The sequence below is a fragment of the Aquarana catesbeiana genome, linkage group LG05 (genome assembly GCF_042186555.1).
Source record: "Aquarana catesbeiana isolate 2022-GZ linkage group LG05, ASM4218655v1, whole genome shotgun sequence".
Lineage (NCBI taxonomy): Eukaryota > Metazoa > Chordata > Amphibia > Anura > Ranidae > Aquarana > Aquarana catesbeiana.
In genome coordinates, this window is record NC_133328.1 from 239,509,300 (window position 1) to 239,528,326 (window position 19,027).

General features: G+C 40.1%; 1 protein-coding gene across 2 annotated transcripts in view; it reads left to right on the forward strand.

The window, feature by feature from the left end:
* The window catches only part of ADCY1 (adenylate cyclase 1), a 525,405-nt gene that overhangs the window by 170,896 nt on the left and 335,482 nt on the right, over positions 1-19,027 (forward strand). For both annotated transcript variants that reach the window (XM_073630633.1, XM_073630634.1), the window contains exon 4: positions 11,212-11,323. In XM_073630633.1, the coding sequence (XP_073486734.1) occupies positions 11,212-11,323 (112 nt within the window). The remainder of the gene's footprint in view (positions 1-11,211; positions 11,324-19,027) is intronic.

Genomic DNA, 19,027 nt, shown 5'->3' on the forward strand with positions numbered 1-19,027 from the left:
CTCCAAAGTAGGTAAGGAGAAAACAAAACATACCAAAACACAAAAAAGGGGGGGTATCCTAGTTGCTGTCTAGTTGTTTTATGCTGCAATTGCTGCCTATTTATAATTGATGCTGGAAAGCCTGGTTGCTTCCTATAAGGACACATGCTTATAGGGAGAGTTATAGGCAAAAAGCTTGCTTGCAGTTAGATATGGACAAATGCTGCTGTGTTTAGGTACAGTTAGATGGATTTTTTGAATTGTGTTTTGGTGAAAGTGGGCCAATCATTGTACTACAGGGAAAGCTTGGCAAATTTACTGTGCTACAGTGGGAAACAGTGTATGGCATTCCCTTAACTGCAGGAGCAAGCAGTATGGAGGACTCACTTTACTAAACAGGAAAACAGTGTTGGAATCTAACAGTATTGCTAGGCTTCTAAAACCCTTGATTCTCTGAGAAAATCATACATTGCACAAAACATTTAGACCTGCCTAAATGTAATGTATTTTAGTAAATGGGACTTAAGCCTCGTACACACGGTACGATTGTTGGACGACCGAGCGTCTGATTTTTGTCAAAAAGGTGTGTGCCAGGATCTTGTCTTGCATACTAATGGTACGCAAATTGTCGTTTTGACTTTTTTTTTTTTTTTTTATTGCATTCTAGTGTAAATATGAGATCTGAGGTCTCTTTGACCCCAGATCTCATATTTAAGAGATCCTGTCATACTTTTTTCTAGCATGGGATTTTTACATTCCTTGTAATAGGAATAAAAGTGACAACATTTTTTTTTTTTTTTAAAGAACAGTGTAAAAATGTAAAATAAAAGGTAAAATGAATAAGGAAAAAAAAATGACCTCCTCTGTAATGCCGCGTACACACGGCATTTCCGACGGAGAGATTTAGAACATGTTCTATATCTGAGTCCATCGGAAATGCCAACAGAAAAAGTCTGATGGGGCATATACCCGGTCGGAATGTCCGACCGAAAGCTCCCATCGGACTTTTTCTGTCGGGAAGTCCGGCCGTGTGTACGCGGCATAACTCAAAACATGCAACCTGTAGAATTTTTTAAACATCGCCTATGGAGATTTTTATGGGTAAAAGTTTGCTGCCATTCCACAAGCAGGCGCAAATTTGAAGCGTGACATGTTGGGTATCAATTTACTCAGCGTAACATCATCTTTCACAATCTAAAAAAAAATTGGGCTGACTTTACTTTTGTCTTATTTTTTTAATTCAAAGAAGTGAATTTTTTCCAAAAAAAGGGTGCTTGTAAGACCGCTGCATGACAAAAAGTATTGCAACAACAATTTTATTCTCTAGGTTGTTAGAAAAAAAATAATATATAATGTTTGGGGGTTCTAAGTAAGTTTTTTAGCAAAAAAAACCCCTGTTTTTAACTTGTAAACACCAAATCTCAGAAAGAGACTCGGCCCTTAAGTGGTTAAAAGAGCTTTGCAACTATTGCTTTTATTTATATATAAGGTTGTAATTTATGGGGTTCAGAAGGAGAAAACTTAATTATTTTGAAAATTCGTATAATAAAATCTTTACCAGAGAATGTCAGCTTTAAAATACAGTATACTATTTATACATATACATCTCCAGAAGACATGTAGGAGGCATAATATGTGCCATACTTACCTCAAATTGTTAATCATCATGTAATGTGTCTACATCTGGTTTACTTGGCACTTAACCTGAGGGTAAATATTCAATTACTTTTATGGTATAACTAAATAATTAACATCAGCTCTTTTATTGTAGCAGATGGTGAACAGATGGATAGCTGTGCAACCCCAGCCTTCTTACTTGACTCATGAACAGTTTGTTACAGATTACGATTGGCACTAGAAGTTGCTTTGCTTGTAATATTTTTATTTTATGTCCTGTTGAACTGTATGCCTTTATTTGCAATTCTAAATGGTTAAAGTTAACTGACACGGATGTAAAAATATATATTTGAAGCACCAGCATATGGATAGCAGCACCAGCAGCTAGCCAGCAAGTCAGCATCTACTTTTTTGGTCAAAACATTGCTTACCCTGGAATGAATGAATAGGATATGATCTTACGATGGTAGAAATGTTATTTAACAAAATTAAGGCTATTACCCTTAGTATTATATACTAGCAAAAATGTGCTGTAATACAAACAATATGCTGGAATTGTTTTAGCCAACAGTATGTGTATTGCCGCGTACAGACGATCGGACATATTCCGACAACAAAATCCTGGATTTATTTCCGACGGATGTTGGCTCAAACTTGTCTTGCATACACACGGTCGCACAAATGTCGGAAATTCCGATCGCCAAGAACACGGTGACGTACAATACGTACAACGAGCTGAGAAAATTGAAGTTCAATAGCCAGTGCGGCTCTTCTGCTTGATTCCGAGCATGCGTGGAATTTTGTGCGTCGGAATTGTGTACAAACAATCGGAATTTACGACAACAGATTTTGTTGTCAGAAAATTTGAGTTCCAGCTCTCAAATTTCAGACATAGGTTGCAAACAGCAATGGTGTGATCTTCTGCACACGTGTCCAAAAAGGCCCACACCAAGGAACTTTTCAAAATCAGCGGGGAGTCAGCAGCGCCCTGCACATCCGGAGCTCTGCGGTGTGATGCAGTAGGGTACTTAAGCTGCTCCCTAGAGGACTTCCTGCCTCGTTGGATTTGTGCCTCCTCCTCTCTTCTATCAGGCACCCAAGTAGAGTCAGTGACCTCATCATCCCCTCCCTCCTCTTCACTGGAGCAAACTTGGCACTATGCTGCAGCTGGAGGAAAATGACTGCCAGTTTTTTGTCCTTCTTGGGTACCCCCTCTCTCTAGGCTCACGTTACTCCCTTCCTTAACCAGGGAACCAAATCGGAGGCCTCAAGTCGCTGCGCATCCTCCAGCAGCATGTACCTGACACTGTGGTCGAATAGTTCGGGGGACTCCTCTGTGCATGATGGTTGGGCTATGGAAGGAGTGACTGTCGACAAGGAGCCGGTGGAATAGGCCGCTTTGGCAGCTGCATAGGAAGGAAAACTACTCTGAGCCTGGGTGACAGAGGATGAGGAGTATGAGGACGGCTTTGTTATCCGCTCCACCGACTCTTCTGCATGTTCTGGCTCAATAACACGGCCAGCAGCAGAAAAAAAGGAAAAGTGTGCCCCACTGCCACTGGCAGAGGATGCACCATGTCCATGATCAGCACTGTTGACTGTAGACACAGAGCCTGCTTGCCCTCTTTTAGTGGCCTGTAAGCGTCTGCCTCTCCTTGGTGGCCTTCTGGACATGATGTATATTTTGTTTTGCAACAGCGCACTACACTGTATTGTGTACTATGTACACCACCAGAAAAGTAGTAGCAACTGCACTATGGCTGCACTGTATTGTAATTACAATTTTTGATCTAATATTTCACAGCAGGGCCCGTTCCTGCGCTCAACAAGAGTATCTGTGAGGCTTTACAGTGTTGTGAACCACCACCACCGCCTAAGGCCCAATATTTCTGCCCCTGTTTAACAGGGGCATGTAATTACAATTCTAGATATAATATTTTGCAGCAGGGCCCGTTCCAGCACCCACCGAGAGTAACTATGAGGGCTTACAGTGTTCTGGTACCACCAACACCTAAGGCCCAATTTTCCGCAGAGTGTATAGGGCAGGCCATATAGTATATACAGGCGGTCCCCTATTTTCAAACATCCGACTTACAAAAATGACTCCTACTTACAAACGGAGGAAGACAACAGGAAGTGAGAGGAAATCTACCCCTAGGAAGGGAAATTCTCTCCTGTAAGAGTTAATATGGGAAAAAGGTGTCTTCACTGGTGCTTTATCACCAATCCTTGTTTCCCTAATAACCCAAAATATTCAAAATCCAATTGTCATTGGGACAGAAAGTGAGGTGAAATCTTCTGAACAGGGGCACAGACAGCAAAAAAAAAATGTTAAAGGGGTGATAACCTTGCCATATATTATCCAAAAAGCTTAAAAATAGATTTTTGGGCTGGAGCTACACTTAAAAAAATGTACCTGTTCCAAATTACAAACAGATTCAACTTAACAACAAACCTACAGTCCCTATCTTGTTTGTAACCCAGGGACCGCCTGTATACTGCTGTTCAGAGTATATAGGGCCTAGGGGCCCCCCTTTTTTTTTTTTTTTTTGGGTGCGCGGGGTTCCCATTAATATCCATACCAGACCCAAAGGGCCCGGTAATGGGCTGGGGGGGGGGGCAACATTACATTACATCTGCAAGCAGTTTTAAATGACTTTTTTTCCTTTAGAAATGTCATTTTGTGCAGGGACTGTTCTAAACACGGGAAAAATGCGCCACTTTACAGGCATACCATAGACAATCCCCAGGCACGATATTTAAAGGAATATTACACTTCTATTGTTTCACTTTAAGCATTATTAAAATCACTGCTCCGGAAAAAACGTCTGTTTTTAAAACTTTTTTTTGCATTAATAAATGTCCCCTGGGGCAGGACCTGGGTCCCCAAACACTTTTTATGACAATAACTTGCATATTAACCTTTAAAATTAGCACTTTTGATTTTTCACGTTCGAGTCCCATAGACTTTAATGGGGTTTGCGTGTTCGCACAAATTTTTTGGTCTGTTCGCATGTTCTGCCGCGAACCGAACCGGGGGGGTGTTCGGCTCATCCCTGCTCAAATGTATGCAGATATACAACATGTATAACTGGAGGTCACACTTCTCATGCATTATCACCAAATGAAAGATGCCAACTAACAACTGTGGTGACCTACCTTGGAATGTGAGAGGTATGGGTAATATATGTTAAGTGGTTAAAAACAAGTCAGTAAGTTTATATGGACAATATAAAATCTTATCATTTCTGAATACCTCGGAATGCAGGCCAGAAGACAACCTGTGACATGATTTGAAAAAATTGTGTTGTAGGGAGCCTGGACAGGCTGGAAACATCTCCACCATTTTTTTTTCTACACCTACTTCTCAACTACTCTACATGCTAATGTGGAATTGAAGGGAAGTTGTATATATGAATCGTTCTATGGTTACCATGTACAGTATGTTCAGATGATCCATTTATACCTTAGCAGCAAATAAAACATCAAAGCATTTTCTCATTGTTGCTTGGTTCCTGAAAGGCTAACCTCCATGAACTGCTCTTACCTTGTTTTTTCCTGTTGGCAGTGGCCTCAAATCAAATATTTCTAAATTATAATATTTTTCTTTAAAAGCACTATATCTCAAAATAATATCCCTAAATCCCCACCAGTAACTTTTGAGCAAATCCTGGACATCCCTAAAGTGGCCTCTGAGCTTGTTTATTTTGTTACAGTAGCTCTTTCATGGAAAATCTTTCATTATTATTATTGAATAGAAATATTACTAGGAAGTGATAAACCAATATTTGTGAGTAAGCGTTAATGATACATCGTCCAGAATTTTTGCTTTTTAGGCAAAAGCTTCGTAAGAAAAACTCTGTGATTATAATATATGTTTGCTTAGCAAGAACAAATGTGGGGTGGTCAAGGAGCTAAAATTGCCCTTGTTTTCATTCTTCCTTCTTTTATTTGTTCTTTTCCCTCTCATATAACTCTCTAATATATACTCACAAGCTGGAATTGATATACAGAGTGCCTCTAATGTTATAATACCTATATCAAGACAGTGATAATCTCAGATTGTATATTGATGTATAATAGAAAAAATCATGGTAAACAAAAGCAATGAATTTGTATGTAATCAACTTTATTTTTCTATTATGGCATGTTTGAGTAAATGTTTGAAAAAATTATTGACAAAGAAAAACCTCTTTTCTCCGCCACTACATAGTGACAAGTTGTTCACCGAATGATGGCATATAGTCTGTACATTTTGTATCTGCCCTGGTTTACTGCAAGTCAGCTAGAAGTTAGTAGGGTATATAGCCTAGTCATTGGGATGGAATGCCCTAATTCCTCATATGGAGAGAATAGGTGATTACCAACAATTCAGACCTGATGACAGGTGTGGAAATACGGGGCAATTTAGGAAAGAGCGATCACAGGCGAATTGGCTTAAGTATAAATCACACAAATAGGAAACATAAGGGGAATACAAAGACACTGAATTTCAAAAGAGCCAACTTCCCTAAACTACGAACCTTGTTAGAAGGCATGAATTGGGATAAAATCATAGGAACAAAGAACACGGAGTAGAGATGGGTTTGCTTTAAGAGCATATTAAATAAGGGCATTAGCCAATGCATCCCATTGGGTAATAAATTTAAAAGCGCGAACAAAAGTCCTGTATGGCTTATCTCCAATCTAAAAATGCATATAAAAGCAAAGCAGAAGGCCTTTAAAAAACATACAAGGTTGAGGGATCATCATCAGCAGACTTTATAAAGAATGCAACAAGAAATGTAAGGGTGCAATTAGGGCAGCTAAGAGAGAACACGAAAGACACATAGCAGAGGTAAGCAAAAAAATCCCAAGAAGTTATTTAAGTATGTAAACAGTAAAAAAGTGAGGACAGACCATATTGGCCCCATAAAGAATGAGGAAGGACATGTGGTTACAAAGGATGGGGAGATGGCGAAGGTATTGAATTTATTCTTCTCCTCGGTCGTCACGAAGGAATTGGGGACTTCAGTAACCAAAACTGCAGTGTTTATCCTTATGACACATCAAAGGAATGGTGACCTACCTTGGAATGTGAGAGGTATGGGTAATATATGTTAAGTGGTTAAAAACAAGTCAGTAAGTTTATATGGACAATATAAAATCTTATCATTTCTGAATACCTCGGAATGCAGGCCAGAAGACAACCTGTGACATGATTTGAAAAAATTGTGTTGTAGGGAGCCTGGACAGGCTGGAAACATCTCCACCATTTTTTTTTCTACACCTACTTCTCAACTACTCTACATGCTAATGTGGAATTGAAGGGAAGTTGTATATATGAATCGTTCTATGGTTACCATGTACAGTATGTTCAGATGATCCATTTATACCTTAGCAGCAAATAAAACATCAAAGCATTTTCTCATTGTTGCTTGGTTCCTGAAAGGCTAACCTCCATGAACTGCTCTTACCTTGTTTTTTCCTGTTGGCAGTGGCCCCAAATCAAATATTTCTAAATTATAATATTTTTCTTTAAAAGCATGGTTAACAGAGGACAGAATTAAAACTAGACTTGGGAAACTTAACATTAATAAATCATCGGGACCAGATGGCTTGCATCCGAGGGTACTTGGAGAACTCAGTCAAGTAATTGCCAGACCATTGTTCCTAATTTTTACTGACAGTCTACTGACTGGAATGGTACCTGGTGATTGGAGAAAAGCCAATGTAGCACCAATATTTAAAAAGGGCCCAAAATACATCCCTGGGAATTAGACCAGTTAGCCTAACATCAATAGTATGCAAGCTCTTGGAGGGGACGATAAGGGACTATATACAAGATTTTAGTAATGAGAACAGTATCATTAGCAGTAATCAGCATGGATTCATGAAGAATCGTTCTTGCCAAACCAATCTATTAACCTTCTATGAGGGCGTGAGTTGCCATCTAGGTAAATAAAGACCCGTAGACGTGGTGTATCTGGATTTTGCAAAAGCATTTGACACAGTTCCCCATAAACGTTTAATGTACAAAATAAGGTCCGTTGGCATGGACCATAGGGTGAGTACATGGATTGAAAACTGGCTGCAAGGGCGAGTTCAGAGGGTGGTGATAAATGGGGAGTGCTCGGAATGGTCAGAGGTGGGTAGTTGGGTCCCCTAAGGTTCTGTGCTGGGACCAATCCTATTTATTTTGTTCATAAGCGACCTGGAGGATGGGGTAAACAGTTCAATCTCTGTATTTGCTGGTGATACTAAGCTAAGCAGGGCAATAACTTCTCTGCAGGATATGGAAACCTTGCAAAAAGATCTGAACAAATTAATGGGGTGGGCAACTACATGGCAGATGAGGTTTAATGTAGAAAAATGTAAAATAATGCATTTGGGTGGCAAAAATATGAATGCAATCTATACACTGGGGGAGAACCTCTGGGGGAATCTAGGATGGAAAAGGACCTGGGGGTCCTAGTAGATGATAGGCTCAGCAATGGCATGCAATGCCAAGCTGCTGCTAACAAAGCAAACAGAATATTGGCAGGCATTAAAAAGAGGCTTAACTCCAGAGATAAAACGATAATTCTCCCGCTCTACAAGACTCTGGTCTGGCAGCACCTAGAGTATGCTGTCCAGTTCTGGGCACCAGTCCTCAGGAAGGATGTACTAGAAATGGAGCATAGTACAAAGAAGGGCAACTAAGCTAATAAAGGGTCTGGAGGATATTCGTTATGAGGAAAGGTTGCGAGCACTGAACTTATTCTCTCTGGAGAAGAGATGCTTGAGAGGGGATAAGATTTCAATTTATAAATACCGTACTGGTGACCTCACAATAGGGATAAAACTTTTTCGCAGGAGGGAGTTTAACAAGACACGTGGCCACTCATTAAAATTGGAAGAAAAGAGGTTTAACCTTAAACTACGTACAGAGTTCTTTACTGTAAGAACGGCAAGGATGTGGAATTCTCTTCCACAGGTGGTGGCCTCAGAGCATCGATAGTTTCAAAAAACGATTAGATAAGCACCTTAATGACCGCAGTATACAGGGATAAAAATGTAATACTGACATATAGGGGTTGATTTACTAAAGGCAAATCCACTTTGCGCTACAAGTGCACTGCAAGTGCACTTGGAAGTGCAGTCACTGTAGATCTGAGGGGAAGGTCTAAAATGAGGGGAAGCTATGCTGATTTTGTCATCTAATCATATACAAGCAAAAATGCTGTTTTTTTATTTTCCTTGCATGTCCCCCTCAAATCTACAGCAACTTCACTTCCAAGTGCACTTACAGTGCACTTGTAGTGCAAAGTGGATTTGCCTTTAGTAAATAACCCCCATATTCACACAGATAGGTTGGACTTGATAGACTTGTGTCTTTTTCAACCTCACCTACTATGTAACTATGAGGGTTATTTACACAAATCCAGTTTGCACTACAAGTGCAGTCGCTATAAATCCAAGGGGGGCATGCAAGAAAAATAAAAAACAGCATTTTAGCTTGCATATGATTGGATGATAAAATTGGCAGAGCTTCCCCTCATTTCAGATCTACCCCTCAGATTTACAGCGACTGCACTTCCAAGTGCACTTTTGTAAATAACCTTTTTGCCTTTTGTAAATAACCCTTATGTAACTATGGTCTGTCATTTTAGATGTGAATGAAAGTGATTTAATTTGATAATGGGGTTCAATCCCAAAAGTCAAAATTATTGTTTTACCATTTTTCAATAAAATATACTTTTAACACATTTCCTTATTTATGTTGTAGGTTTTGGCTATTTTTCTAATCTTTTTGCTATCTTTCAATTGTTGGTGTTGCCCTATAAAAGCTATTTTGCAAACAGCTTTGCTAATTTAATCAGTACATTTACTGAAAATGCTGCCAATATTTTAAGCCCCTTTACACCAGATTTAGTCTATTGTTTTTATTGAAAGAGAGCAACAAACTAACACAAGCTAGTTTTTTTTTTTTTTTTTTTTTTGCTTGTCTTAATTTTTAGTCTTTGTTTTTCTATGGTTTATTTATTTTTTTACTTCACAATGACATCCCAACGTTTAATTCTATCAATTAAAATAAAATGTAGGTATGAAGTTACCAAACTGAAACAAAAAAATATATATACTTTCAACATAGTCCATTTTGGGGTCAGCACACATTCTTTACTAAGGTTCTAAAGAAAATTGTCGTGTGCCTCCAGGGAATAGAGCTCAATGTGTTTCAATTGCTTTGACAATTTCTTTTTCTCAAGAATATGAAGAGTTCACCATACAACCACACTGTGGAAAACATCTTTCTTAGTTTAATAAACAGCACAGGATACAAGTCATATGCTTTTCATGCTTACAATAACTTTTTGAAGTCTTTTTTTTTTTCTTTCAAAAGGCTCTGGTTGTGTGGTGAAACTTTCATATTTTTGGTACTTATCTGCCAGTAAGACAAACTTGACCAGCACCCAGCCATAGTGGATTGGGTATAGATCCACTTGGGGCAGTTTGTTTGATACTTCTCTACTTTGATACCTACCTGAAGGTGGTAAACTCATGTCTTTTTCATCAACACAAATTTGATTGTTGATTATGGGAAATTTAGGAAAACTTAACCTCAAGCTGAGTACACAAGGAAAGTAACTATGTAAGTTGTTTTTTGTTTTGCAGTAGTAACACATCGGATGTTAGTGGCAGTCTTCCCCACTGAGGTATTGTGTTCTGACAGGGGGACTGCCCCTCCCTCTAGAACACAGTGATCCGCGCTTGCAGCCATTGGCTACGATGCTGATCGTATGCTGGTTTTCCAGCATGCTCGTTCGACAGAAGCCAGTTGTGGGACCAGCTTCTGCTGGACAAGGAGCTGTACACGCGGGGGGGGGAGAGTCGGCCTGTTCCTATCAAACCAACCATTTTGGCCAGATTTTCAGCCTGTGTGTACCCAGCATTAGGCTCTATGTCCACATCACAGTCTTGTGACATAAGCACCATGTGAGATCTTTCCAGTGATGTATGGAGTTTCCACCAGTTGGGAATCATCAAATAATAGTTTATCAATTAAAATCAGGTGTGGATCAGAGTTTGTTGTCTCACACAAGCTTAGAGTTCCATTTCACACAAATAATATAAACCTTTACAATCGTTTATGTTAACATTGCACCAAAATCTTAACATGTATGGGATTATCATTCTACAAAAATCTCAACATGTATATGATTCTGCTTCTAATCAAGGCAGGTTCTTTGTGGGCATAATTGCTTACTTGTTATTCAGCTGTCAAGATCTCAGGAACTCCTCATTCAGAGACCTTTAAACAAAAAAAGGAATGATATATTTAGAGAAAATATATGATTATACATTATATACATAGAACTAAAAAAAAAATATAGCAAAATCTTTTCCTATTGCTCAGTCATCAATGCTTTCACAATCTTGTTTTTCTGGTCTCGTATGTATAATTTATAAATGTAATTAAGAATTTGTTGATGACATTGCTCAAGGTTTAAATTTAAATCTGAAATATAGAAATGCTTACTTTGCACCTTATATTTATATCATATTATTATGTCCAAATAGATTTAAAGATCAAAATATGCTGTAAGCATACAATTTAGTCTTTATAAATACAATTTTTTTTTCTTTTTATTCCAGCATTTTATTTGCAGATATTGTTGGTTTCACAAGCTTGGCATCCCAGTGTACAGCACAAGAGCTGGTAAAGCTGTTAAATGAACTGTTTGGGAAGTTCGATGAATTGGCAACAGTAAGGTTCACATCTTTTTTTCTCCTTGTTTTTTATTTGCAGTCATTCTGTTAATATTAATTTATGGCCCCTTGCATGAGGGCCAAAAAAGGCGACTTTGAGATATTTTTGTCATTCTATGCGTTTCTGTATTTGGGGCCTTTGTTTTCATAGTAAATCTAAACTCCATTAGAAATAAAGGGCTTGTCTAACATTGTAGAAGAAGTATCCACTTCTGGACCTGGCATCCAGGATGTGTACCATAGCATTAAAATGTTTTTATGGCCACAGAGTTAAACAAGACAAGGCGAAAACATTATCCAGTTTATTATCCAAATTGCATGACCTTGAAAAACACCATAAATCTCACCCTGATCAGCTTGCAGAAGCAGAGCTCAATCAGCTTCGGGAACAAGTCAGAGACTTCTCGTTATTCCAGGCCAAAAATAGGCTTTTGAAGGCAAATAGAACATTCTACGAATTTGGAGATAAGTGTAGTAGGTCCCTGGCGAACGCTATATGTACCCGATGCAATTCATCCCTGGAGATGGCGGAGACATTTCGTGATTTTTACGCTTCTCTTTATAACTTACACTCATCTCCCGCTGCGGCTTGTACCATGAAGAAGTCTGCAGCGATCGAAGCTTATCTCCAGGCTGCAAAGCTACCCTCACTCACTGACGAGGAGGTTGAGCTGCTATCGGCACCCATCTCTGCATAGGAATTCTCGGATGCAATAGCTGGATTGCCAGCAGGAAAAGCACCAGGACCAGATGGTTTTACAACCCCATAGTACAAAGTCTTCAGTGTGCAATTGGCATCCCACTTTTCCAAGGCTTTTAACGCCATCTTAGAGGGCCACACCATGCCTCCAGATCTCCTCAGGGCAAGTATCTTGGTCATCCCAAAGCCAACCAAAGACCCACTTCTCTGCGCAAACTATAGGCCCATCTCCCTTCTTAACTGCGACCTAAAATTGTTCATAAAAATGTTGGCAGAGAGAATGGGTTCTATTCTCCGGCGTATCATCCCCATTGATCAGGTTGGTTTTATCTGCAACAGAGATGCACGAGACAACATGATTAGAACTATTAATGTTATAGCGAGAGCCAAGCATCTTAACACACCATTCGTTCTCCTTTCCACTGACGCTGAAAAGGCGTTTGATAGGGTGAATTGGACCTTCCTCCAGGCCATCTTACGACACATTGGGATGCCGAGCTTGGTCCTATCTTGGATTTCTGCCCTGTACTCGATGCCCACAGCCGCGATCAAAGTGAACGAAGTAGCCTCCAAATCCTTTGTGATCCTTTGTGACTTTGGAACCTGTGTTGCAGCACATTCGGAATAACCCAGACATTAGTGGTCTTGAAACTAGTACGTATCATCACAAAGTCACGGCTTACGTGGATGACTTGTTGTTCTATTTGTCAAACCCCCTTGTATCCTTAGCATTTCTCTTATCTGAAATCTGTACGTATGGAGAATTGTCGGACTTTAAAGTTAATCTACAAAAATTAGAGGCTCTCGACGTTAACCTTCTGCCGAGTCCACTTCTCATCTCAGTGGTAACTTTCCTTTTCGATGGGCCCCCCAAGCCATCCAGTGCCTGGGAACTAGAATCCCTTCCAATCTCCAATTTATTTTCCAATATACTTTCCAACATTTATTGGCTACCCTTTCTGCAGATTTAGAGAAATGGAAATCCTTGGCAGTCTCTTGGTTTGGCAGATGTAATGTCAAAAAAATGAACGTCATGCCACATCTCTTATATCTCCTGCAAGCCTTGCCGATCAAACTGCCACAAGAGTTTTTTCAAAAGATCCGAGCAGCCTTCATCCGATGTTTGGCAAGGTAAACCTTCCTGTCTCAAGTGGGCACTTTTGCAAAGATCTAAGCTCAGGGGTGGTGTCGGACTCCAAGACCCTGCCTTATATTGTATAGCGGTTCATATGACCAGAGTGGTCGATTGGTGCAGACACGCCTCTCACAAACTTTGGGTGTCTTTGGAACAAGAGTCAGTGACTGCCCCCCTAGCCGGCCTTCCCTGGTCAGGAGTCCGCCACTCTCGAGTAGCGCCTCCCCATTCCTTGATTGAATCCACCTTGATAGAACTTTCTAGATATTACTAACTGGCAGCTACTTCCAGTTTCCCCTCGCCATTGACTCCCGTCATTGGTCACCCAAACTTTGCTCTGGGCTTGGCTGATAGAGCCTTTCAACTCCAACAAGATCTGATCCTAGTCAGAGCTCCTTCCTCCCTTAGCCCATCTGGTTGGATCCACCCATCAGAACTGTATAGTTATTTCAACTCTTCAGCTCTGGGCCAGTGGAAAATGTTACAACTATCCTACTTTCTCCGATCCCTTCCCAATCATTCTGGGTTTTGAAAGGCAACCTACTTCATTTGAAGACATTTGGGAGAAGGTCCTATTAGAAAATCTCTCTCCATTTCATAAGGTATTTTACTCGCAGTTACGTCTCACCAAGATCCACCATATTTGCTCAAATGGGAAAGAGACTTAAACTTCACGTTTTCAGAAGATCAAAAGAACCGAATATTATTTTTTGCTCACAAATCTTCCCTCTGTAGCAAATATCAGGAGACCTCTTATAGAATCTTGACGCGCTGGCACAGGACCCTTGCTGTATTGGCCTCCCTTTTCCCGGGACATAGCCCATTATGTTGGAGATGTGGCACCCAGAACAGCACAATATTTCACATTTTCTGGGACTGTCCAAAGATTCGCCCCTTCTGGCAACAGGTGCTCCAAATCGTGCACAAACTTACAGACTACTCTCTCTTTGACAGCCCTGTTGCAGTGCTTCTTAATGTGACCCCTATTTCGAGTAAGAGATACCGTAATGCCCTGTACACACGGTCGGACATTGATCGGACATTCCGACAACAAAATCCATGGATTTTTTCCGACGGATGTTGGCTCAAACTTGTCTTGCATACACACGGTCACACAAAGTTGTCGGAAAATCTGATCGTTCTAAACGCGGTGAGGTAAAACACGTACGTCGGGACTATAAACGGGGCAGTAGCCAATAGCTTTTGTCTCTTAATTTATTCTGAGCGTGCGTGGAACTTTGTGCGTCGAATTTGTGTACACACGATCGGAATTTCCGACAACGGATTTTGTTGTTGGAAAATTTTATAGCAAGCTCTCAAACTTTGTGTGTCGGAAATTCTGATGGAAAATGTGCGATGGAGCCCACACACGGTCGGAATCTCCGACAACAAAGTCCTATCACACATTTTCCGTCAGAAAATCCTACCGTGTGTACAGGGCATAAGTCTTTGCTGAAGCATCTTTTGAATGCTCCTAGGGCATGTATTCCCAGTATGTGGAAACAACAAACCCCACCCCTCATAACACAGTGGTTTGCTAGGGTGAACGAAATTCAACGGATGGAACACCTCACTGCGGTCCTCAGGGATAAGACAGAGGAACACAACAAGTGCTGGCTGCATTTGGACATGTTTCATTTTTCGCATGAATATTTAGCATTTTCTTAACTATCTGAAGGTATTAAGTTCTGGAAGCTCGGTTCCTTTTACTGTCAACCCCACAGAAGCTCCCTTAAACCCCCCCTTTTTTTTATCTAATTATATATTTTTCTTCTTTCCCCTTCCCTGACTCCCCTTTTCTCGTTCTCCTTTTTCTTCTTCTTCTCTTCTTCTTTCTTTCTCCCTCTTTGGACACTAAATGTGTCCACCTTTCTCCTTTTTAACAAAGAAACACCCAAAAATGCCTTTAGGCATGCACCGACCAAACGGTACGCCGTTTTTTTTTTTTTTTTTATTTTTATTTTTAACGGAGCAGGACACTCCCTTCTTGAAGGGGGGGCACCACTTGCCTCTACTTTACAACTGATGCCTGCCTATAAGTGATCTGATCCTCTTAGTATGTACATGGGAGCCATGTTCCTACAACTACTTATCTACACGTGGTTATGTCTTACTTAGTATTGAATAAGACCCTGACTTGTTAGACATGACTTATCACCAAAGTGACAGAATGTATATACCGTATTTATCGGCGTATAACACGCACTTTTTTTCCCCTTAAAATCATGGGTGCGTGTTATACGCCAATCCCCACTGTCTGTGTGCCAAAAAAAAAGCGAGCGCCGCCGAAGAATACAGAGCGCCGCCATAAAAAATGAGCGCCGCCACCAAAGACCGATTGCCGCCGCAAAAGACTGAGCCAAGTGCTCGGCTCCGCTTGCAGTCACGCCATCCCACCTCCCTGCTGTGAGAGGATGAGGAGCGAGTGCTACCGAAGGTTCGCAGTCCCGCCCAGCTCCTATGATGGACATAACACTCCGTCCAATGGCGGGACTGGGTGGGACTGCGAGCCGAGTACAGAGTACACTCGGCTCGGTCTTTTTCGGCATCGCTCGCTCCTCATCCTCTGAGACAGCAGGGAGGCGGGGCGGCGTGACGAGCCGAGTACACAGGCTCTATCTTGGCGGCTGGGGGAGCAGGATACCGATAACAAGGAAGGAGTTACATGTAAAATATCTTTACTTTTTATTTTTATAGGAATGTGCATCTGCATTAAATTTTGTTTTATCATTTCTATCTCGATTTCAATGTTTTTTGGAATATACTGTTGGAGAGACATAGACCAGGCACACTCATTGGACTGTGATTTATTACTGTATAACTCACATCTGTGACATGATTTACTAGTAGTGAACTCTGCCTTGTCCGTATATGTGCAGTTAGAAATGTAGAAAACGCCTCGTTGGCAAACCATCAGGGTTAATTTCTGGATGTATGAGGCAACCTGGAAGACATTGATTGGGACAGTCAGCTTATGTGATAGGAAAGAGACATCTTGTCTCCAGCGTGGATGTAGAGTTGACATCGCTTGTGCAGGCAACAGTTTGCTGCCCGCATTGTGATGCCAACTAAGAGGCTTGCACTAGTAGCAGCTGCAGTGAAACACTGCAAATGGCACTGGGCAAGGCTGCACTGGGCAAGGCTCATATGACAATGGGCAACTGCAAACGGCACACAGCACTGGGCAAGGCTGCACTGGGCAAGGCTGCATATGACAATGGGCAAGGCTGCAAACGGCACTGGGCAAGGCTGCAAATGGACACTGATCATTCTGCAATGATGGGCAAGGCTGCAGATGGACACTGATAAGGCTGCATTGATGGGCATTTAAATGTAAGTTTTTTTTCCTTAAAATGCCCTCCTAAACTTGGGGTGCGTGTTATATGCCGGTGTGTGTGTTATACGCCAATAAATATAGTAGTTTGATTTATGACAAAGAACGTTGTTTCCAATTCCATCTGGTCACTGCTGACATTTTTTGTCAGGACTGTGCTGTCATGTCATACTACTGTGTTCTGTTGCATACCCTTAAATAAATAAAGAATTTAAAAAAAAATGTTTATATGTCTTTTTTGTCAGTTATTGGAGGAAATTTTATGTTTTATGTCTTTATGTTTTTAATTTTTCTACTTTTTTGCTGTGTTAAACTTTTTTCTTTATGGGGGTGTGATTAGTTTTGCTGAGCCTGCATTACATGTAACAGTGATTGCTCACTTTAATATCAAGAAAAAGAATGTTATTGCAGTGACTGTTACTGCAAACAATGGCAGGGTAGGTCTGAGTCCTCTCTGTCCTTTTACCAAGACCAGTGGGGTTGTTTAAAAAATCATGACAGTATCTGGCACTTCCATATTGGATTTAGAGATTGACAGCTGACAATTTTTGCACCACTCATTTTAAGAACCTGCTTGAACCATCAGAACAGTCAGAAAGTGTAAAACAGCTGTTGCATTGCTATACTAAAACATTGGTTTACTTCAAGTTTTTGTGAGATGTGATGTCCTCTGAGGAATGATTTATGTGCTTCAGTCATCAAATGGTAAATGAGGACTGTAAAACCCAGGAGACTGTGGCAAACTGCGTTAGTAGTGTCATGTAGGAAAACACGTATGTGAAGATGCTACTGTGCAGGGGGCTTGGGTTTTTTGGCAACTGGTGTAATAATATTTAAAAATAATTTTCTAAAAAGAAAAATGTGTGTGTTCAGTGTGGATATGTATACAAAACTCACCTTGTACTGTGACTAATATCCCTAATGGTGCCAGTGCTACAATGTAACATAAGCACAGGGAGAAAATTTGTAGTATAAATCAAAAAAGTCAGTGCTACTACCCATACACCACATAGATAGCAGAGCTCCCAGGTGCTCGATCCACAGTCGCTGGCTGAGTAGAGTAATGTAGAAAAAATGATCCGCACTCCGGTCGTTGCTCTTAAAATTTCTTAATTTCTAATCGAATGGCCACAGTGAACATAACCACATTACAGACATAAAACTTTGAGATAAATAGTAGCTCTCAAGATCACAGGCTCCACCCATTGATTGTCTTAATTGGCAAGCAATTATCCAAAAAAGAGAATCAGCTGCAATATATATAGGGTGATCCATGTGTATACCACTAATTTTCACACACGTTGTAGTGATAATATGCACATGTATGTACACACACGTGCATACATTCATACACGTGTAGACATATGCATAAGAAAGCACACCATAAAATTCAAAAAACATTACATAAAAAAGATGAGAATAATAACCCAGGTACGAAAAAAAAAACAGAAGAGAGAAAGGAAAAGAGAGAGAGGAGGCTCTGGGGAGAGGCATTCTTAATGTAAGTGCAAGTCCAGATCCCACCAGAAAATTTTTAGGTTCCATATACTGCAAACGTACAGTGCATAGGCAGATTTGAGACAGTCAAAAGCCTTCCATGTGGGTGTGGACATTTTTAGTCACTAATGAGTGACTGAAATTTAAAGATGAGGTGCAGAGGATGTTAAAGAATAAGTGGCTCAGGTCATAAGGAGCAATGACAGGAGTTTGGAGAAAGAGAGTCACGGATGACTAACAGGCTACTAAGTTTTAGAGTTGGAATGACAAAGGTTTAATGTAGAGTTGACAAAGTTTTGAAGGATGAGGGGAAAAACATGTGTATGACATGTGAAATGTACTCTAAAAGGAGACAATTACTCTGCTCTCATGTTATGTGCACTAGATTTAATTCTTGTGGTGCTAATATTAGTAGAATGCAGTAAATAAAGCATCAATATTATGCAGTACAAACAACTGGAATTAATGAACCACCATGCAAACCTTACTAGCAATCTCAAGAAACAAATTAATCGGAAGCTGTCAACATTTATATGTGTCCCCACAACCTACAAAAGTAACAGATAAAGAGAAAATGCTGCGCTACTGGTCCTAAAAGTAATATTGCAAATGTAAACAAGTGATCCTGACATGCCTAGATGTCTCCAATACTCTCCAATGGTGTACAATAAATATACAGTACATACAAAACCCCCAAAATGCAATAAAAATATATAACAATGGTACTACCCTCCAATTGTATACTGAAAATTAGCAATAATGGTGTCACCCTCTATGGGTGTAAAAATCCTAGTGACCATCCATAAATGGTGCTTCAGTGACCATCAATATTTAACACATGGAAAATAAGTGAAATAATTACTACAAATAAATATAATTATAATAGTGGTGTCACCCTCCTGTTAAGAAAATCCTTAATATATATATATACCATCCAAAGTGATTTGATAATTATACAGTGTGAAATATACACTGTATTATAGTACTGTGATATAAGAAAAAGTCCTTAATATCAACTCAGCAATGCATCTACAGT